The 23,169-nt window shown below is 47.5% G+C and overlaps 1 protein-coding gene and 1 long non-coding RNA gene across 3 annotated transcripts in view; one reads left to right on the forward strand and one right to left on the reverse strand.

The window, feature by feature from the left end:
- The window catches only part of LOC135823227 (uncharacterized), a 37,019-nt gene extending 32,958 nt beyond the window's left edge, over nucleotides 1–4,061 (reverse strand). For both annotated transcript variants that reach the window (XM_065336073.1, XM_065336072.1), the window contains exons 1-4: nucleotides 3,416–4,061; nucleotides 2,673–3,177; nucleotides 1,984–2,086; nucleotides 514–1,609 (exon numbers count right to left, since the gene is read on the reverse strand). In XM_065336073.1, coding sequence (XP_065192145.1) covers nucleotides 514–1,609; nucleotides 1,984–2,086; nucleotides 2,673–3,140 — 1,667 coding nt within the window. In that variant the 5' untranslated portion in view covers nucleotides 3,141–3,177; nucleotides 3,416–4,061. The remainder of the gene's footprint in view (nucleotides 1–513; nucleotides 1,610–1,983; nucleotides 2,087–2,672; nucleotides 3,178–3,415) is intronic.
- A 15,847-nt stretch (nucleotides 4,062–19,908) lies between these two features.
- On the forward strand, nucleotides 19,909–22,551 carry LOC135822969 (uncharacterized). Its single transcript, XR_010554578.1, has 2 exons — nucleotides 19,909–20,493; nucleotides 22,008–22,551. It is a non-coding gene; the product is annotated as an uncharacterized LOC135822969 (long non-coding RNA).
- The last annotated feature ends 618 nt before the right edge of the window (nucleotides 22,552–23,169 follow it).

A 23,169-nucleotide genomic window follows, 5' to 3' on the forward strand; every position in this document is an offset into this window, starting at 1 on the left:
ATGAGTTGGCCAAGTGTGTCAGGATCCTTACCGGATTTCGACGAGCACTCCAGTTTGATACAGAACCAAATTGAGCACTACACACACTTCCCCTTCATGCAGGACTATTCTGATGGCTAAGATAACATCCGTAGAGTGACGGGCAAGTTCTAACTTATAAGACATCACAGTACCATACACACGTGCGTGGTCACAAGAGCAAAGGAAGTTGACGGGTGCGTGTTTACAGCAATCCACCAAAGACGCATACACCGCCTAGCCCGGTGGAGTGCCTGGTTGAGAACATCCGCTTTCAAATTACCCCGCATCGTAGTACTTCATCACACCTTTTATTTAAAAAATAATAATCAATGCATACTTGGCGCAATACTGTTACTTCGAAGTATTTGTTGTCATAGTACACTGCATGCAGTAGCACATGTCCGTCCGCAGGTACAACTGAAGTCTGTTACAGCTCTACCAAACATTATTTCAAGCAGGGTCTGAAAAATGCACTACCGCAGCACAAGTTACCTCTTCACAAGTGCTCCTTGGTCTTCAGCACGTGCCGTGAAGTTGTAGAAGCGCTTCGTAGCGTAGTCCGCTGCTTGCAACCCTTCGTACGTTACGGTACCCGTGGCGGAGTCGACTGCGAAGGACGAACTGTCGCCGCCGAGAATGCTGTACTGAATGCGCGCATTGTCACCCTCGTCAGCATCGGTTGCATTCAGCTGGAGAGCGTCTTTCCCGCGGACCTGGCCGTCCAGGATATTGCCGACGAACGGGCTCGTGACGAAGCGAGGTGAGTTGTCGTTGGAGTCGGACACAACAATGGTGACGTTGACGGACGACGATTGCTGCTTGCCGATCACATCCTGGTCACTGGCGACCACCACTAGGTGATACTCTGCAGTTGTCTCTCGGTCCAGGGTGGTCAACAACTGGAACACACCGGTAACTGGATCAATGGAGAATGCACCGCCGGCATCGTTACCAGGCGCAAAGCTGTACCGCACTACACTGCCATTCCCAGGTCCGTCCGGGTCTACAGCCGAGACAGATAGGATGTTGGTGCTGCCCGGCGATTCGCTCTCCGAAACGGGTGCGAGGTACGACGGCAACAGGAAGCTGGGAGCATTGTCGTTGACGTCCTCGACGATGACCGTTATGCGCACTGTGCTCTGGCGCATGGGGCTACCTTCGTCCTGTGCTGCCAAGTCTAGATGGATTATCGGCGAGCGCTCGTAGTCCAACATGGAGACCAGTACGATACGGCCGGTGGTGCGGTTGACAGCGAATTCCCCGTTTGCATTACCGGCGACCAGTGCGAACGCAACCTCAGCGTTACTGCCAAAGTCGGTGTCGTTGGCATAGGCATGTGAGAGGATGACTACGCCCGGTGCAGTCGCTTCCGATATCGTCACGTTGAACGGAAGTGGCTCAAATATGACCGGGGAGTTGTCGTTGGCGTCTCCGACGCGTATCGTCAGGTCGGCCGTGTCGTGGAGGCCGTCCGGATCGGTTGCATTGATGACCAGAGTGAACTGCTGCCGTGCATCCAGCAGAAGACTGCTGTTCACAGTGACCACGCCGGTATCCTGGTTGATAGAAAACTTGCCGGCATCATTTCCTAAACACAACCAACACCGCAACAGCCACAGGTAAAGAAATCAGCAAAGAGGCAGAGTTACTTTGAAGTGCCCTATTTGCAGGAACACTGACGAACATTGATATAAAGTTATGAACATTGATATGAGCATTGATATGAACATTTACATGAACATTGATATGAACATTTACATGAACATTGATATGCACAATGATATGAACTATGATGTGAAGTAGCAATGAGCAACTAAAGGACAGAAGGCGTTTAAAAATCATTGACCCACCCTGCATGTGCATGCAATCCCTATCCCCTATCCTCTATCCCCATATCCACTCCACGTACTCCCGTCAAGCACACACTTCCCGTAGGCTACGCCAAGTCAGGCTACAACTCACCGCTCGCAATACTGTAGAACACTCGTCCATTGGAGATTGTGTAGACGTAGACGATTGTGTCCAGGCCGTTTGCATCCTTTACCGTGCGTTGCTCTCGCGCCACCTGACGAGGGCAATAACACAAGTCGAACGTGCACACATACGTGCGAGCACACACTTACGGGATTAGTGATCCCAGTGGCTGCTTTTCTCAGAGCCCCTTTCAGGAGAAAGTTCTATTCAAAAATGTTGACAGTTCGCCTGAGACCCACAGACTGTTTCCCCGTCCGCAGGAACACCACCACCCCAGCTCGAGGGCTTTAAAAATCAACGGAGGCTATGCATAGAGAGTGAAACAAAAGCTATAATTATTGTGGTGGTTCAGTGTTTCATGTTGAGTGGACTATTACCGCCGAAGTCGCAACTTCTAAGTTCAATACGTTGCTGCTATACCTAATATGGTGCTGCAGTAAGGTATTGTAGGCCTGCAGGCTAGCAGTGCATCTGGCCATTGAACTGAAAATAGCTCTCTCCGATGTGATTTCACTGGCATGAACTGTTTAAGAGTAGAGCCCACACGCTCTCTACCATTAACACTGCAAAAGTCAAACTCATTTCACAATAAATTATTCCAACGTTTCGAAAATAATGAACTGTTTGCCAATTCTAAAATACTGACACTAATTATTATTAGTAATGACAGTACTTACTTCGTCCGGATCCGACGCGTTGGCTTGAAAGATGAAATCACCCACGGCTGCATCTTCCAGCACGACCACGCTCGACAGTCGCACGCTGAACTTCGGCGAATTGTCATTCACATCTCTCAAGCTCACCTGCACGCTGTGGGTCTTCGAGTCCCCGGCGGTGTTTCGAGCACGAAGCGTGCATTTGTAGACCGTTCTCGTCTCTCTATCCAAGCGTTCGGATGTCGTCTGCAGCTCGCCATTCTGCAGAACATTGAAATACTTGTAGTCGTCAACTTGATCAACGGACAAAGTTACTGGCCGTGCCAGGGTGTCCCTCGTTGAATACGTTGCCACCAGGGAACCGCTAGGGAGCTCCTCATTGATGGTGACCTGCTGTGGGCCGCTGAACAGGATTTGGCCAACACAACATGTCGTGCTTAGGCCCAGGACTAAGCTGACCGCGATGACTGCCGCTCCTGCTACGGTCATGACTGGCTGGGAGCGATGGGCGAAGACAAGCTACAGCCTGTGTGGTGCGCGTGCACGCACACACACGCACGCACCACATACACACACGCACACACACACCACACACGCACATACACACACGCACACACACACACACACACGGAGAAGAATAACACAGACCATGAAGATCAAGACAAGAAGGGTGTGAACGGATCAGCTGGGGCTGATACACCAGTAATCACCATGATCACGCCGCCCATGACCTAACGATCTGGTTATGCCCAAATGCAACTCACCCAATGGGCCAATGGTATTCCTAAAATCGAGAAGCAATGAAAGCTTCCGTCGTCACGATTCGGATCGCGTTGTTGTCCGCTCAGCTATCCAGAGTGGGTAGCCGACGAGGTCGTCAAATAGCAGAAACGGCTACCACCGCTTCATACAGATGGGAATACTTGAAGCATGTGGGCTTCTCGTCCATACAATGATGAGTGTAGCGACGTTGATACCCACAGATGCAAAGGCTCGGATTGTGGCGCTGTTTCCGAGAGAGGTTGAATTAGACGAGTATCTTTTCTCGCCCAGAAAGCTAACCAGCCACTACTCAATCGTCTCCGCTGGACGTTCAATCTACGGCTTTTCTCATCGAGATTTTAGCACGGAAGTTAGCATCAGTGTCGATTTCCCGAAGACCTACGTTCGATGAGCAAGTGCAGGTGTCGGACTTCTTGCACACTGTACTTCAATCTTCATACACAGCTCTTGCAGCAGTGACCCTGACGCCGGTCAATTGAACTCTATTTCTCACTCTGTGAAACACAGTTGTTCACGGTCGTCGTCGATCCTACCGATCAGCAGCTCGTGTCTCATCGAAGCCAGCCGCTGGCACGGGTTTGACTGAGACTGTTCGTCAAGGAGTTTTGCAGGACAAGTCGACTGTTGACTGAGTCCGTTGCAGCCAACGACAAGAAATGTTCAAAACCACACCACTCACCAGTGCACACGAGCTGTCCTGCATCTACTCCGTACATCGGAATGCTAAACCTAACCGAAGTCTGACCTCACACCACCCAGTCCGCACACACACACCCAAAACAGGCACAGGCAGATGAGTAGATCGAGTGCTTCATCAGGTGCATTGGCGCAGCATGCATTGTAGACTGATCTACATACATGTAACATGACTTGTCGACTATAGTCCATCTACTGATAGTGATACATGTACATATTAATTACCTCCCGAATATCATCCCGACTGCGTAGCAGGCCGAAGGGATGATATGGGTACGGTATTACCCAACAGCGTCTACGCACTTTGGGCTTCGACGCAACTACTGTACAATGCATCCTGAATACAATCAAGAGTACATAACCCCCAGGGGGTTGTGTACTCTTGATGCAACTACAGTACCAAGGCTCGTACAGCCATACCAAAACAAGATGCTGCCTTTCTTTACAATCCAGTCAAGGTTTGAGAGCGATGGAGACAAGACTAGTTGCATTTGAGCTGTAAATAATAATAATAATCTTTATTTCAGGATTGCCCAAAGGCTATAGGCTAACGCCTATCTGGGGGATCTCCTATTTCAATATTTGTGGACTGAAGTATGTGTGTAGTTGGCCTAGAGCATAAAAGACGAAGGTTGCATTGTTTTAAAATTAATTAATGTAGTATTGACGTCACTGTGATGATACATTGATTTGGTTCAATGTACAATTTAGGTTACTTCATGCCGAGGTACAACGTCATCATGCCTGGATGCTGGTGCTGACTTCCTTATCATTAGATGGGCGTGGAACTACTACTTTCAACGGTTTGGGACCCTTGCTGTACACTTTCCGTGCAGGCAGTAATTACATTGTACCTCGTCGGATATTGGCACCAGTGAGTAAAATGCCTTTCATCACTCTCGGCCACTATGCAATCAGAAAAACGTTGACCTTGTTATAGGCTAACTTTAGTCGATCTCATGTAATAAGGCAACACTGCCTGTTTGTTATTCGACGTTAAATAAACCAATCCAATCCAATAGGCATACCGGATTTGTAGTAGCATCTACGTTTTAGATTGCTCTTGTGTGGTAATCGTACTAGACGCAATGGCATGATAATCACTGCAGGTAGCATATTGCATGTGGATTTCTACACACTATCTAAAAGTTACATCACACATGCATTGCTGAGCTCTTCTTTCACACAATATTCTGTGCAAGATTTTTCCTCTCACTTTCACGTCTTAGTACTTTTTGTGTTACGGTATCTCCCGGCCCCTTGCACTAGCAATTAGTAATTTTCAATCGGACGGCTATACTTTGCGTAGTTTCGACTGAGTTTAGAAACAGTGAATGAGAATTGATGCACTTCGAAGTCTCCTGTGTGTAGCAGTGTTGAGTTGAATAGTGACTGGAGTTCGTCACAGTGTTTGTTTGTGTGGAATGATGGAATCTGGTTTTGGACGTAGTCGCCGCGGGAGGTAAGTAAGTAGTTCTCTCAGCTCAGGTGCGTGCTGCACTTTTAGTAGGGAGGTTTAGTCCCACGTAATCCGTGGGTACTTTACGTGGGTGTACCACGTGATACTCAGTGACCCACGTACAGACGTTTTCTGATTCACGACATGCCGTGTATGGAGGCTCACCCACGTTCCGCCAGAACGTGGGTGAAAATCAGAATGGAGCGCATTGTGCAAGCTGTGAGGGTGCTCAGCTGAAGAAGTTTCCGAAGCACGAAATCAAAATATTCGATGAGCTTCTTAGGCCCGGGTAGCTTCGTCTTTGACCAGGTTTGGGCCTTTCGCTTTATGCTTTTGTTTGTTCCGTGTGACTAAACACAACATTGCAACGTGGGTGCCCTTCATCCACTTTACGTGGATCACCCACGTACGCGTTTTCGTTACGTGGGAACTAAACCTCCCTACTATCCAGGGCCACGGTGCAGCGGGTGCACCCTTTCACGGTTCTGTGTAGTGCATTTTGTCGATCGAAAGGAAGCCACTGAGATGCATTGCATCGAATCGAGAGGGAGTCGGTCAGGGTGCACCGCAGGTACGGGAAGAGAGCATAAAAGCCAAGCAGTACAATACATGTAGTAGTATTGATTATTTGACTAGGGGAGTCCCAACAGGCATGGCCTTGTTACAGGGAACCCTAGCCTAGGTGAATCTTTGTGAGGTGAGCAAAGGTACCAGCAGATTGTGCCTGACGACAGTTTGGAGGAAGAGTGTTCCACCGACCTGCCGCCAGAAAAGAAACTGAGCGCAGTCCATACCCAATGTACAGTAGGTAATACTCTTTAAGCAGCTGTATCCTGGCCACGAGTACTTCGAAGTACGAGCATTTGTGTGCGGGCCAACTGAACGCAGGAGAAACAGTGACTGAAGGAGGGGGCTGAGCAATTGATGACAAGCAGCGATAGACCAAAACATTATAGTTTCAAATTAACTCTTTGCTCAAACGAATACAGATGACACCGTTGTAAAACTAATGCAGTTGGGGTCATTCTATCTAAACCAAATGCCTTCTTCATCGCAATATGGCTGACCGTTACAAGCCTGTTATATAGGGTAGTTTTCAAACAGTGCACATACGCATTACTTGCATATTCTAGAGTAGACTGTATAATTGACAAGAAGAAAGTTCTCCGAGCTGTAGCTGATAAATTGCGACAGCCATGAGCAAAACAGTCTAGTTTAGCGAAGACCGCTGAACACACCTTTTCTACTTGTGGGCGGAACGTTAGATGCTCATCGATTAGTATACCGAGGTATTTCACAATAGAGACAGGGGAAATGACACAATACCTTTAAAGGTCAGGTACAGGGCTGGGCTCAGTGCAGGCAGGGCAGGACGCCGTATCAACATGAACTGTGTCTTTAGTGGGGTTGAGCAGAAGGCCTTTCTCATCAAGATATTGCTCTAGCAACCGCATACCATCCTGCAAGCGTAGCATAATTGTAGCCACATCAGAGCCGAATACGTAGAACGCAATTATAAATTGTATACCGTCTATCGTCCCGATTCCCTTCGCAGGAAGTAGGCAGCAGGGAGTACAACTCTCTCTCTCTCGTTTTGCCTTGCCACTAGCACTGTATCTAGACTAGAGTCATCTAACCCTCTTCTTCGACTTCCAGTCGCCTCAGAAGAAACGAGTACCTTTGTGATCAGCAGACAACCACAAAACAAAGCGAGGCAAAGAGGGCCTAGCGCCTGGCAGTCGCGGCCAGTCAGTTCCCGCAATCGTTATTTTGTCAAGCTCGCTAATGGTCTCCGCTGTGAAGAGGCTTAGCATTAAATTGCTTACGATAATTGTTGCGTTGACTAGCCTGCCTCCTGGCTCTCCTTGCCCACCCACCCTACCACTCCTATAATACTCACTCGCGTCCTCTGTCAGATCTTTTCTTTTGTAATAATCTCATTCTACAGCCTGGACACATTCCTTTCCGTACATTTCTAAATTCAGCTTGTCCATTCGCCTTTATATCATCGCAAAATGGCAGATTCAGGCTTCTCGAAAAGCATAGAACTTTGCATCACCATACAAAGCGTATTTGCGGACAGTTCCTCGACTTCCGCTCCTCTTCTTTATTCATAATTATACCAAACTTAACATGCTTGGAAGTTGAAACATATCAGAAAGGTCTTTGCCTGCCTCCAGTTCGCTCCCTGCCTCATGTTATGGGGGTCGTTTGGTGATTCAGAATCGCCACCAACTAGCTATGCCCACGGGAAAATGATTGAATAGGGAGCTTGAGCTCCCACAAGTACTCGAAGTATATTGTCCTTGACACGCATGCGGATGATGCTTCTTTATTGCAACTGCTCTGTGCTCGGATTTCTATAACTTAGAACCTTCCAAGTTGGAAGGCTGTTGGAGTGCGCATCCAAGATATGCTAGTGCTCTGTGCTTTTAATTTTTTTCAATAATGTAGCTGGACTACTCATGCCTTTCTCTGCCGGGCGCGCCCAAGGGATTCAACTACTACTGGTGTATGTATCCCAATAGGACGTTTTACCTGGATCGGCGTTTGGGACAACCAACGGCTGTTCTTGGATACTACAGTGCAGTACTAGTATTCAGTTTGTGTTCATCTCTCTCTTGATATGTACGTCAGCAGAAGACATTAGTGGATCGAAAGTGTTCACGAACTTCGCGTGTGCGCGCGCGTGTGTGGGTATGTGTGTGTCCGCCATGCAAACAATTTGATTAGCACCCAGAACACTGACTGCAGGTTTGCCGAGTCGAAGGTTCGAATGGACTTCTCGTAGGCTCTGGATGGCAGTCGTGAGTCACTCAAGTGAGAATTCAAGTCGGCAGGAAAACCGCGAGCTCCCATGTAGGGAGCAACACACAGTTCCTCAGAACACTGACTATCGACTATTACTATTATAAAAAAATTCACGGTTCGCGTCAGATTCGGCTAGAGACCGAGTTTTCCGCATCCGTAGGAACGCCACCGCTCTTCAAGGGTCGAGGCGCAGGGAGGTGAGGAGATCAGACCCACCAAAGACTAGTGGTCAAAGACCGAAATCCCATTCACTGCATCCATGCTTCCCTCGTGCCAGGCCACGAGTTCCCAATTAAAAGTGGGTCGCAGCACGGCTGGAAAAAACCTTCCACTTCCAAGCAGGACTTGCCACCTGTTGCCCCCTGTTTCTCAATCATGGTCTTAGACCATTGGCATCCCACTATGCCTGCCTTTACTGTTATGGAGTGAGTTCATTTTGAGGTGCAAAAGTTATAAACACGAGTGTGGGATACGAAAAGAATGCCAAAATGAAGATACATGTGCGACTATGTACAATAATCGTGCTGATGTGCGGATATTGCCTTCAAATTCATAAAGACTACATTACAAACCTAACCGATTTTAAAAGTCGTTTTACACAAACACATGATTGAAGCTTCCGGCAACATAGTCCGGCCACGAGGGTGTGGGATAACGGTCACGCTACTAGTACCAAGAGTACGTGTACATAGCCCCTAGTGCATAGTGGGTTCTGTACTCTTGCTAGTACTGTACTTCTACTGATCTTTATGATTTTAGTCACGACACCACTGTGCACATGTGCTGCACTGCGCTTGCCTAGTTGTTCTTATACTGCGACACGTTCTAACAATAATTGAGATTTATATTGTTAGAAAAGATTATTAATTTTTACTATTATCATGACGCCACAAGCATTATTGTGGCATACATGTACATGTACATGTACATACGTGTCATCAAGACAAGAGTCCATAATCATTACGGGCGTCTTGGTGTCATGTACTTGTGCTTGTCATGTTGACTGGCTGAGTACAGGCGACCCATACTGCCACGGCATAGCTAAATGTACGTGTACATGTAGCTATCCGGACATGACAGTGCCCTCAAGTGGGCATGCACGACGACTGATGACCATGCAGGACTGCAAGAGCTACAGATACTGAGATAGGCGATACCTGACAAAACTGCTGGCACAGCGTCGTTGTTAGGTTGGTGATCGCCAAGGATACTATCGACATGACATGTCATTACTGATCCAGACATGTCATGACTATTGTGATCACCAGTGCCTGGGCCAGTCCAGTGATCAAGGTCTTGTGCCTGTACAGACTCAGTACTGTGACAGGAATCTACACTAGCTAGCCCACCACTAGGCACTAGGGCAGGGCGAAAGTAGGAGAATGTGGAGGAGGGGGAGGGGAGTGCAGCAAGTCCACTTTCTCCCTTTCAGTTTCACCCTTCCACGAAACTCCGCGGTGAGTAGCCATCAGGGAGTGGTATTTTTACTATTCCCTAGTATCCATTCACTTTTGGAGAATATAATTATTATTATGATCATAATCATGATTACTAAAAGTCTTCATTCATTCATGCATTAGGCCATCATTTTTTATATCTATGTTTCGCGTCAGTTCAACTTCCAGAATCATATGCGAGAGGTGGAAAGAAATAAAAAGTTGCAAAATAATAAAAAGGATCATCAGATCAGGTGTATAGCACTGTACATACTACATAGCCTATTGACTATTGTCAATACTATTTGACAATAGCTCGTGCATGGTGTACATTCGAAAGAAAAATCGTACATCGAAGCACAAAATCTGGGTTATCAGCAAGAGTAAATATTAACTGTGTGCCATGTGTTTCGCGCGGCTTGAATGTTGCCATGGACAAATGCGGAAAATGCGAAAAAATATTTCAAAAAGTCCTACGGAGGACCCAACGTAGGAAAGAGCTTTCCTACGGAAATCCGTAGAGAGATTTACGTATGAAAGTTGCCCTCGCTCCCCGGCGCGTACGATATACGGATTTTCATACGTAATTACGTAGAGCGAAACCTCCCTACTGATGACTCGCACGATCGTACACTCACTGTGCATGTTCGATTTTTTTTATTTTTTCCGAAAAAAATCAAAACGTATGCGTGCGGACGACGCGAAACATAGATATAAAAAATGATGGCCTTACAAATAATTAACAATACATAATCATAATTATTATGCAATGCATGCATGAATGAAGGAATGAATGAAGACTTTTAGTAATACAGTTATGTATATGTAAGTAGAACAACTCCATGTACATGTACATCCCTCCAGGCAGCCTCTACCACGGAACATGTTCAGACTCATACTACTGACAAGAAGTGTCCACGCAACACACACACACACATGCGCGAACACACACACACACACACACACACACACAAACACACGCGCGCGCGCTCGTACGCCCATGCAGAATACTTGTACATGTGCTGTGTTTGTTTTGCCGGTGACTGTGTAGTGTGCCATCCACTCTGCTCTAAGCGATAGAGCTTTATTGAAAGTTTATTCGCACAAATTTTGCAGCGAAGGCCACAGGCAGTCTTTATGTTTCCACCGAAGTCTGCATGGGGCATGCCGCCACATCATGCATCTGCCCATAGATTACTCTAAGAAAACGAAAAAGGAGCACCCGTAGACAGTAAGGTAATGCTTTAGCCTTTAGACAGAAAGCCTTTCCAATACAAGTCATGTACATGTAATCACATGACTAATACACACCAGGGAATACAACCGTTCTTAAGTACACACCAGGGAGAACCAAAATTTTCACCAGTTGTAGGCTTCGAGGTGCTGAGTCGAATGGTCTCAGTCCGAGGAGGCTGAGATGCTCCCTTCCTCCTTTAATCCCAATCGAACTCACGCACTTCCACCGAAACTGGGTGACTGTGCCCTACTAGATGGGGATTTGTATGCAAAATGTCACTAAAAGCGCCATTTCGTTCTGATAAAAGCACGGATGACCACGGTTGGCTCATATGTTGTAGTCTTTTGGACGCTGAGTCGACTGGTTTTGGTCCGAGAATGCTGCGATGCAGCGTTCCTCCTTTATTCCCAATCGAACATGGTTGAACAAGTGTTCACGTGCTCCTGCGTGCCCAGGTCACCTGGTCACCGCGCCAGCAGGCGACAACTAACGTGTTACTTTCACACCAAGGTTCAACTCGAGTTCAACTCGAGTGACAGGCCTGCACCCAAAAAAGGTCAAACAGGCTGTAAGTTGTACCCTGCAGGCATGGTGACCAGGTGACGCGAGTTCCATTGGGATTATTAATATTAGGAGGAAGGGAGCATCTCAGCTTCCTCGGACCACGACCATTCGCCTCAGCACCCGGAAGACAAAAACTGGTGAAAATTTGATTTTAGGCTTAACTTCCCCTGTAATTAAAACTGGTTTTTACTTATATTAGTCCCTGGTATACACGAAAAGAGGAAGAAACTCGGAGTTCCTGCAGTAACTCTGAGTTTCACGCGTTAGCGATCATCAGATTCACACAGTGCTGACTGTATCCGGGTATCTGATGATCGCTAACGCGTGAAGCTCAGAGTTACTGCAGTACCTCGTTGCTTCCGTGTCTCTATTCACGCAAGTATAAGGCTCTGCACCTGACTGCATGCAAACGTCAGGGGCATCGAGCACTAGCCTAGGATTGCAAACGACAAGGGGCATCGAGTTGCCGCAACTCTCCCTGTGTGTACATGTCGAACTACTACTAATTCTCAAATTGCTAGCTCGCCGCCGCAGAGAGGCATCCGACCGGGGTCGGAGACACCGTCGCTAAATACAATTTGCATGCTGGCACCAAGCCCCGCAGGGACTATACAGAGAAGCGCAATACAACAAGCTTTAGAATTGAGCCGGTCACATACCCTGGATCGTGTACAACGTACCAAGAACTAAACGTTCTGTCGATCGGTCGTTGCTTCCTCCCTGCACGCTCGTGTCTTGTTGTGGTGTCTCAGTTCCTCTCTCCTCTCCTTCTTCTTCCCAAGACGTAGCGCTAGTAACTTGGTCTGGCCAGTTATTCACTTTCATCACGACTAACGTCACGGCTATCAAAGGCTCCCCCGAAGGAAGACTATCGGGAATGTATCTCCGTGATAACAAACAACAACTTTCAGTTGCCCTACTCTATAATTTCCTTCTTTTATTTTACTGCCGATCTCACATTTGTTCTTTCTAATCCTAGCCTGTGTCTTTCTGCCACTGAGTCGTGAGCAGTCGTGTAGTAGCCAACGGCGTGTGATCGTGGAGCTGGAGTAGCAGCGACTTTCTTTTTCACATGCACGGTGTGGGCTCGCTAGCTGATTCAGAATCGCAACCATGAGCCCACAGCGCACAAGCATTGCGCCCGCAGAATGTTGAGTGATTGTGGAGATCGATTGCGTACCAACCAGATATTTTAATTTTTTTGCCACGCCTCATGCACCTGCGCAAAGTGTGCTTCGGTTTTCAATAAATCCGGTGGACAGTCGCTGTCTTTCTAGGCCAGGCGCAGCCATACCCGCTCAGCTTTCCCGTGTAACATATTCTCAGGGTCGGCCCACATCGCCGGCCGGATGCAGGGTCAAAACTGGAAGCAAACAAGAAAAAGCGCCGCTACCCAGGTTACATGCTTCTAGCGTTGTTCCAGCGTCTGGATCAAGTGCACCGTCGACGAGGATCTAGGAAGGCTCTTTCGTGTGATGCTAGGCGTAGGCAAGTACTAAGTGAAGTAGTAGTGCCGCACACGCAACTACAATTATGTAGGCAGCTGGACTGGCGCCAGTACACATTACAAGTCATGAATCATGTTGAACTGAGCCTCAGTGAAAAATTCATGTCCAGCTACATGTAGCTGCTGTGTCTTGTGCATGGTCGTATCCGGACCCCAGGCTGGCCATGGCGGCCAATCACGCGCAAAGAAGAACGAAACGATTTTTTTTTAAAGTATGTTTCAGGAGACGAAACGAAACGAAACGGAACGAAAACGGGCTGGCCTCGAATCGTTTTCAAACCGTAACGAGAACGGCAAATCGTTTTGAACCGTTCACACGAAAACGGAAAACGGGCGATCAGGCTGGTTAGCACTTGCTGGCTTGCCGCAAGGGCGGGAAGTAACACGTTAGTTGGAGTTGGTACGCGCTGGTGGTCGCAAAGGTCAGGTATTTCCCGCGAAATATAGTCCCGCGCGGAATGGTTTCCATGACCGCGCTCCGTTTCCAATCGTTTTCACTGTTTTCACCGTTTACACGAGAACGAAAACGTTTTGAAAACGTTTTGAAAACGTTTCAAAACACTTTGAAGTGCGTTTCCATTTCGTTCCGTTTAGGTATCGTTTTCGGGCGTTGCCGTGTAAACGATAGTAGTAAACGCAACGATTTCGTTCCGTTTAGGTCCTACTTCGTTGTCGTGTAAACGCAAATCGTTTTCAATCGTTGTCGTGTAAACGCAGCCTCAAGCAGCGATCGCCACTAGACTACTACCGTTATAGGCGATTCACACGACAGGCAAATCCACGTTTACAGGAAAGTCACCATGGAGATATTCCTGCGGGTGACCAAAATTTGCCCGCGGGAATCAAAAGTGTCCATGGCCTTTTTGCCCGCGGATGCACTCATCTGCGGGAACTTTTACAGTTATGAGGCTGTGAGGTCATACTATCGTACGGTAGTCTTGAGCCCTGGTTGTTTGGCCTTTGTCTTTGGGTACTCATTCCAAATCACCACAGTAACGCCGTATACTCACCGGATACTCGCGGGAGCTCTGGCCGCCACCCGCCGCCGTGTGAACTGCAGCCTCACGTTTCACTTCCTGCGGGCACCTGACAAACGTGGATTTGCCTGTCGTGTGAATCGCCTATAAAGTACCGCCAGAGCGCCCCGTCTCGCCACAGGATCCGTGAAATAAAAATCAATCAAAATCGCGAGAGCGCCCCACCTTGATTTTACAGCCAGAGAAAGGAAAATCGTATGGCAGAGTGCAACGAAGTAAGATTAGTTTGTACGATGTTTTTGGGGGAATGATGTTATTCTCAAGAAAAAAATCTAAAAATATTCAAAGAATCACCCAGCATGCACTGCCGCCTGTGCCGGGCGTACATGTATTTCGAGACTGACAAGAGTCAGGTTACGTCAGGTGCGGGGCAAGGTCAAGTCTTGCCAGCAGAAGAAAAATGCCTGTAGGCTAACTGAGTAACTGCAAGTGTTAGCTAAACTTAGTTTAGCTTAGGGCCTGGTCAGACTGCGGCAAAATCGAAATAATCCTAGGATTATAATCCGAATCTCCATAGTAACTTGCCGCCAGAGCGGCAAAAGCGAGAGTTGACGCTCCAAAAAAAAAGCAAGAACGGACCACGCTTTTCCGCTCCAAACAGGATTTGACGCTGATACGCCATTGACGCTGATAATCACTGATTTTTTCATCTCGATATCGAGGAGCTAATTGGCCACGGACAACAACAAAACTCACAAGGATGGTTGCAAGGATTGCATTGAAGGTGTTGGCAATCCCCAAGGTGAAGGAATTTGACGTCGTTCGTGGAGATTACCACTTGACGCTCGAAATGAAGTTTGAATTTTCACTCTCCCCACATGTGTAGTGTGATCGCGATTCAAATTCTGGACGCTGTTCTGTTTTCGTCAGGCAACCAAAATTTGCCGCAGTCTGACCAGGCCCTTAGGGCCTGGTCAGACTGCGGCAAAATCGAAATAATCCTAGGATTATAATCCGAATCTCCATAGTAACTTGCCGCCAGAGCGGCAAAAGCGAGAGTTGACGCTCCAAAAAAAAAGCAAGAACGGGCCACGCTTTTCCGCTCCAAACAGGATTTGACGCTGATACGCCATTGACGCTGATAATCACTGATTTTTTCATCTCGATATCGAGGAGCTAATTGGCCACGGACAACAACAAAACTCATAAGGATGGTTGCAAGGATTGCACTGAAGGTGTTGGCGATCCCAAGGTGAAGGAATTTGACGTCGTTCGTGGAGATTACCACTTGACGCTCGAAATGAAGTTTGAATTTTCATTCTCCCCACATGTGTAGTGTGATCGCGATTCAAATTCTGGACGCTGTTCTTTTTTCGTCAGGCAACCAAAAGTTGCCGCAGTCTGACCAGGCCCGGTAACACTTGCAAAACTTGTTATTTTTGAAGAAAATCTGGCAAAAATCACGCAAACGTTGTTTTTGAAAATCTGGCAAAATCACGAAAGATGCATTTTTACAACGGGGATTCATTTTTACCCCCAAGATGCAAAAATTATGCCAAACATAATGTGGAAAAGCCTACCAACCGGTAACCATAAACCTCGTCTGCGAGTTTAGGCGAGGTATTAGGGAGGTTCTGCTATACGTGAAACGTAGAGAAATCACGTAGAGAGCAGGTGTCTGGGTTAGAGTCTACGGCTTCGCGTGTTTTGGCTCCAGATTTCTACGCGGAGATGGGGTTCTCTACGTTGTGGCACACGCAGAGAAAATGCGTACGGATTTGCTGGGTATCGATCAGCTGCATGCAGAAAACTGCCAAATATGGAAGGGGAAATTCCCAGTACACATTCCACGTGACTTCTCTAGGTGAAACGTAGAGCAGAACAGCATTTCTTTACGTTACGGGAACGCGAAGAAAGTTCGCGTGATTCTTTGCGTCGCGTTCCCAAAACGTAGAGCAGAACCTCCCTACTACGTGAAAGTAATGTGAAACAGAAAGTAAAGGAGAAAGGTCTGGCCGGACTACCGGCTACTAGGCTAGCTCCCGCCACTGACAGCATTTTTCTTTTGTTTTTGTTTTGTTTTGACAGCAACAAGACATGCACAGAAGGCTTGACTTGTGACTAGCGCTTGGCGAATACATGTAAGGCCAAAACAAATAATGACCTTGTTTCCGGTCGCCCGACCGGGCCACTTTTTCCCAAATTCTGAAACTTTTTTTTGGTCCCAAATGTATACAAACGGTGACAATGCCATGTGTGCAAGTGCACTCAACGAGTCATAATTCAGTCAAATCTCAAACGAAGTCCACAATCGAAACACCTACAAGGTAGCAGAGATTCTCAGCTGTCGGCTCGAAAAACTCCGGGGTCGACACGAGCTAGAATAACGGAGCTGGAAGGACTCGAACTGTTTGCTTGATTTCTCAGGATGTACGAAAACAGGAATACACCACATGCTGTCCAAGAACAGTGAGTCAGTCAACTTTGACATTGATCCTTGCCATGATATATGTACAATGTACATATGTACGTGCTCTTGTCCATCAATACCACAACGATTGAGGAACCAAAAAAAAGTATCCAAAAAAAGTTTCATTCCGGCCGACCGAGTCTCCTTTTTGAGGGGTTGCCGACCGGAAACAAGCCTATTTTTTGTTTTGGCCTAAGTACTCGAAAAAAATGGCAGATCCTGCTCGAAAAGCAATGCAACTGGCAGAACCATACAAGCCTTATGGCAGGAAGGTCCTTGAAGTCTGCTTCATTTCTTTATCCACATACCAAACATGCATGAAACAGTACGAAATAGTTCGGCGATGATTGTTAGGAGAGGGTTTGCTCCCCGCATGAAACATACCAGAAAGGCACCAAATCCTGCCAATTTTCCTGCAGGCATTCATCCTCCCAGGGCTACGTGTGACGGGTGACTGCGAGAACGTTGCTTTTTAAGTTTTCGAGAGGTAAATCTACCGGTACATTTTCGTTGTTCTCGCTCTTGTCTGCCTTCATCATCTCCCGCAAGCTTCTCTCTCAGCCTTATTCAGGTGTATCAATGTATTATTATTATTATTATTATGAAATGACCCAAAGGCAATGTGCCTATCGAGGGGTTCATTTGATTGAAAGAACCAGGGAGTAGTACAATACTACTCCCTGGAAAGAACAGTAGATATTACTAGTAGTAGTACCACTACATTGTAGTATGTACAAAGACAAGTACATGTAGGCTTGATGTAGAGTGGAGTCTGGAGAGCGCTTTGTGGGGTTGGAGTAGTAAGCTGAGGTGTGAGCGAGGACGCCAGACGGATCAACCGATACTTTGCTCGTGCAAGCGTGGTTCTTGCGCTTCAAATTCCACACTTCCATAGTTCCTCGACTAACAGACGTCAGATTATCCGATCAAGACACGTTCTAGGAAGCAGGCCGCTAAAATGTGGCAATAGCACCCTCAGAAGAGTCAGAAGCAGTGGATATGCCGCACAGATACAGTGATGGTTCTCACCTTCACCCATCAAATTAATATTATTTATTGCATGCATTTCACACCGCTCTCTCATGCAGACAGTAACGTTACTCACACGTGCCTTCCTTCTCACTAGTTACTTGACACTTCGGTTCTTCTCATATTCTCATTGGTGTTCTCTCTATCACCTTGTGTTATTAAACAAGACTCTTCTCGGTTGAGAGGGTGTGCTATTTCCTAGCTACTAATGCAATTTATTACAGATACCCTAGAAAACATCATGAAAGGGAGGTGCAAGCAAGAAGAAGAAAATCAATAGCAGCCCCCCAGCCCCTCAATAAAACTTGAGCCACAAACATCACAATGATGAAGTCCCGCAACATTCAGTCAATCGGAAGAGACAAAACGATGACTACAACATGCGCATTGTACTTGTACGGAAGACTTCAAGTGGTATCAGCATGCCAGGAAAGAAGAGTCCGAGACAATGCACCTATAGTCTAGAGACAAAACATATTACCAAGAGTACATAAACCCAAAAGGTTTATGTACTCTTGATATTACAAGTACAATGTAGTTACTATTACTACTAAAGTAAAGTTTGCACGTCCGCGTTACCACCGGCTATACAATTGCGTTGAGAAACACAACCAGCTTTGGAAGGTTCGCATGTGCCAGGCCACCACCATGCCTGTGATACCAGGGTGGCAGATGCAGCGCCTAACGGCGAGGGTGAGGTGGTAACTTACTAAGTCTCACAACCAATGCCCGACAAGGCCAAGGGGGCTAACCTCGTTAGCTGCATCCATGTAACTGTTACCCTCACTCCGCGTAGTGAGTACCCAGTTGACCGTGGGTGTCGGCGCAGTTCACTGCATGTAAAGTGGTTCACGCATGCATCACCGCATTTGCTAGCACAGACAGTACACGCCCTGCTCCCAGCGCGGGTCTCGAACTCGGGACCTTGTAATATTCGCAGGCAAGCCCACAACCACTTGGCCAAAGGCTAGCGCTGGGACTAGTAGTACTAGTAGTACGAGCTTGTTTTGTTGAACATGTTGTTGGTTGACAGCATGTAACAAGGCGGAGACCACCGGCAGGCGCGGCCGTAGTTACTTTTATTGAAGTTTTAAGTGCGTGGAACACTTGTACTTGTAGGCCAGGCACACCATGTACCAGGCGATTTTCGCGCGGATGTCGAGGATTTTTCGTACGATTCCATGTCATGTTTTCGATAGCATGTTACAAGGCGAGGACGTATAGTGCTCCTGCAACCATAACCCGTTGGCAGAGTAGCACTATGCGTCCTCGCCTTGTATTATTAACATGCTGTCGAAATTGAAAACATGTTAGACCATCAAGCAAGGCTTCTATAAATTAAATTATAGATTCCATACATGTAGGAATAAAAATCGGCCTACAAGTAGTACATTGGAAAGGCTTTGGAAAGGCTTCCTGTCTGAAGCCTTTCCATACTGGTACTCGATGTTCCAGTTTTGTGACACGAGAATGGCACGAGAATTAGTGTACCGCTGAGTGTACCGCTATACACGTGGTCGACACGTAGTCGACACCTTGTTGATACTTTTTTGACACGTGACCCCGTCAACGGTCTGCTTTGTGCCAATGCCACTCGGTAAACGCCGATGTCGCGTACGACAAAGACGACTATCCCGTACGCGAAATAGTTGAGAATTGCATGACGTGGACCTGACGGCAAGGACAACTGCGAGGAGGCCCCTTTCGGCACCCCTGACGGGAAGGAGAACTGCAGAAGTCGACGAAGTCGAACGAGGAGGCCCCTTTTCCGTACCCCATACTGCAAAGTGCCATTGATGGATACCTTTTGCACCTGGAACGACCCCTTAAACGCTGTCGCGGCGACTATCCCGTACGCGAAATAGTTGAGAACTGCTGACGTGGACCTTTTGCACCTCGGCCCCGTAAACGCTGTCGTGTCGGCGGAGTGAATGTGCAGGGTACTACCAAGAGTACATAACCCCCCAGAGTGTGCAACGCCTGATCCAGCTCTGTGTAGGGTCTTGGTCGAGCGGAATCGGGTCTTTGCGTCATAATACCGTACACATCTGAGGGGAACCCGGGGAGTCGCGGGTACTCTTGGATCAAAAACAATGGTGCCCTGCCTCGAGACCGGCCTTGCGCTGGTGTGAAGTGTACGCATGACATCAGAAGATCCGATTCCGCTCGACCAAGACCCTACACAGAGCTGGATCAGGCGTTGCACACTCTGGGGGGTTATGTACTCTTGGTACTACCAAGAGTAGATAAACACTGTTTATCTACTCTTGGTACTACTACTAGGGTGAAAAGAATTGCTGCAAAGACGTCCCCTCTACTAGGCTCTTGGCCTTTGCCTTTGGAGACATGGCGAACTGAATGCGCAGGGCGAAAAGAATTGCTGCAAAGACGTCCGCTCTAGGCCTTTGGAGACATCGTGGGAACTCCTTCCGGTACTATACAAACTGCTGACGTGGCCGTGGACATGTACATGGAGAGTCATGGTGGGACTTCATGTACATGTGGGAATTCCTTCCGGCACCCCCGTACCGCAAAGCCAACGGTGGGGAAGGAGAAGTGCAGACGTGCAGGAAGACGAACGAGGAGGAACCAGGACGAGCGAGCAATGGCAGGACTAGCTGGACCGTAAGTAATAGCTGAATTGTGCATGACAACTTGACATCCATGCGGCACTCGCCACTTGCCACTGCATATTTCTTGTCCACTAACAATGTCTCTCCTCTGCCCCCTGTGTGTCCACGGCCCTGTTGCTGAATTGGCCCGATGAATCGAATGTCTTCCGCAACTGGAACGGCCCCGTGAACGCTGTCGCGTCGGCGACTGAATGCGCAGGAGGGAAAATATTGCTGCGAAGACGTCTCCTCTAGACGACGGTAAGGCACCCCATTGATATGTTGCCAGTGTGTGCCAGGGTATCGCGCGATGGTGAATGAGGAATGATGAAGGGTACGGTGGGACTGTAGACCTGTTACCTTCTACTAAGGCTGTGTTTACATGAAGCGTTTCAACCCGGGTTGAGTTCGACCCGGGTCAGATTTCAACCCGCCATGTGCACAAAATGAATGGCGCGTTCACATGACGCATTGCGCTTGACCCGGGTTGAAATTTCGCCCCGGGTTGATTTCAACCCTCCCCCCAAGGGGAGGGTTGAAATCAACCCGGGTCAAGAAAATCGTACAAACGTACTTCTGTGCGTATCTCGCGCCAGGTTTGAACGGCACTGCAGATGCAAATTTCGCGCGAACGGATTCACGTGACCATACAGGACTGTAGAAGTGGACTTTTGGCGGCATATAAGTATTTGACCCGGGTCAACTGTCTTCATGTAAACACTCACCTCTTTTGTCTATCGTACAGACTTTCAACCCGGGCTGAACTCGACCCGGGTTGAAATTTCTCATGTAAACACAGCCTAACACGTTATCAGGTGGAGAGTGTCTTGTACTCACGTTATCAGGTCGAGAGCGTATTGTAGTCACTCTCTCTATTCCTGTACTTCATTACGTTTAAGGTGTACGTATAACTTCTCAAAAAAATTTAATGGTCTACAGTCGTGTCGGAAGGGTACGGTGGGACTGTAGACATGTTACCTTCTAACACGTTATCAGGTGGAGAGTGTCTTGTACTCACGTTATCACTATATCAGGTCGAGAGCGTATTGTAGTCACTCTCTCTATTCCTGTACTTCATTACGTTTCAGGTGTACGTATAACTTTTCCAAAAAACTTAATGGTTCACGTCTTCAGATAGAGAGCGTATTGCACCCACTGTCTAGTCTCTGTAGTGCATTGAGATTTTGTTGATCGAACATGAAATGGATACACAGACAAAGCCAGGCCAAGTACATGGCGAGATGTCGCCAGAAGAACGTCTTCAGGTAGAGCGCGTATTGCACCCACTGTCTAGTCGATTTTGTGGATCGCACATGAAATGGATACACAGACAAAGCAGGCCAAGTACATGAGAGAGTGGACGATGTGCAGATCGACACGGCCTGCGGGTACTTCATTAAAGTTACCCGTGACACAAGGATAAAAGTTAATCACTGCAAAAACATTGCCAAGGATGTGAGCACTTTGGACTTGACAGAAGAGTGCACGGGCGACGTTGACAAAACATACTGCGGTGACTGTCACTATCATGACAGCAGGGCACATCGCACGCAGCATCGCAGATCGTGTCGAATTGCGCATCATAATATTGCAAAATTGCTCCTGTGCATGCAAGTGGATTTCATTGCACTTCTCAGTTTGGGAAATGCTCGATTATGACAATTCTCTGTGTGAGTGCACTAGCCCTGAACAGACATGTAGGTGAACCGTTTGTGGTGTCTCATAGCCTACCTCACGACCTTCTGCTTTCTTTCTTCATCACTTGTATCTTGCAGGTATATCATCCCGTGACGCCCACATTAAAGTCTGAATTTGAAGTGTGAAGATGCTTAAGCAACCACATCGTACTTTTCCATTGCTTTCATTGTGCTTCTACTGTGCATGTGTGTAACTTGTGGGGTAAACATGTGATGACATTGTATGCTGGCGACACGGTCAGATGTTCATGCGTCTAACGTACACCTGCATGTTATGCATTGAAAAGGGTTTTTCACTTGCGATCCTGGGACGAGTATCAGGTCCGCTTTGTCCTGTGTGGGCTGTATCAGATTGCTGCTCACTTCTCTATCTGTTGGATATGTGACTTTCTGCAAGTTTCTGGTGTATGATGGCCACGTCCTTGCTTGTCACTTTGTATGATATTACATTCTGTATTCGCTGCTTCCATGGCATGGTCTGCAAACTGCAATCATTGGGCAAATGTCATGTTTGCTATGTTGTGCTTTGGCCGTCAGCTTGTCTACACGCTGTAGTTGAATTATTTTTGTTTCACAACTGACTTCCTCAAGTACGGTGGCCACTGCTTTGCATGGCATTATACATGAAGAATTTCCTGTTTGTGTCGTGTGCATGTGCGTATGTGTGCGTGGCCACGTGTGTGTGCCGTGTGCATACACATGTTTGTGTATCTGTGTGCGGGGTAGCGAGGCGGGGAGGGCTGGTATGTATCAGTGTGTTATTGCAGTCGCATGGCTACATACAGTACATCGCGCGTGTGGTCATCATGTTTACCTTCGGGGTTGGGGTGGGGAGGGAACGGAAAAAGAGCTGAAATTATCCATATAAAAATCGCTCTGTGAGCGGTTCTGAAAAACCTTTACTGGTACTGCCCCGTCGTAAAAGTAAGAAATTAGAACTGGCCCATTGTCCCCCCAAATGCGAACTGATCCACCTAAATCGCGAATGACGGGACCCGAACGCACCAGTAGCACGAGGTTCCTACCTGTGGATGCAGATGGGGACGTTGGTCCGGACCATAGGCCATGTACTGTACTAGCGGTAGGCTTCCCTATCAAAATAATAAATTCTACTGCTACTACTGGTGTTACCCTATGATAATTGCCGTGATCCTGTGCCCTCCCGACCTCGTGCTACTGGTGCGTTCGGGTCCCGTCATTCGCGATTTAGGTGGATCAGTTCGCATTTGGGGGGACAATG

This window comes from Sycon ciliatum, chromosome 8 (genome assembly GCF_964019385.1).
Source record: "Sycon ciliatum chromosome 8, ocSycCili1.1, whole genome shotgun sequence".
Taxonomy (NCBI): Eukaryota; Metazoa; Porifera; class Calcarea; order Leucosolenida; family Sycettidae; genus Sycon; species Sycon ciliatum.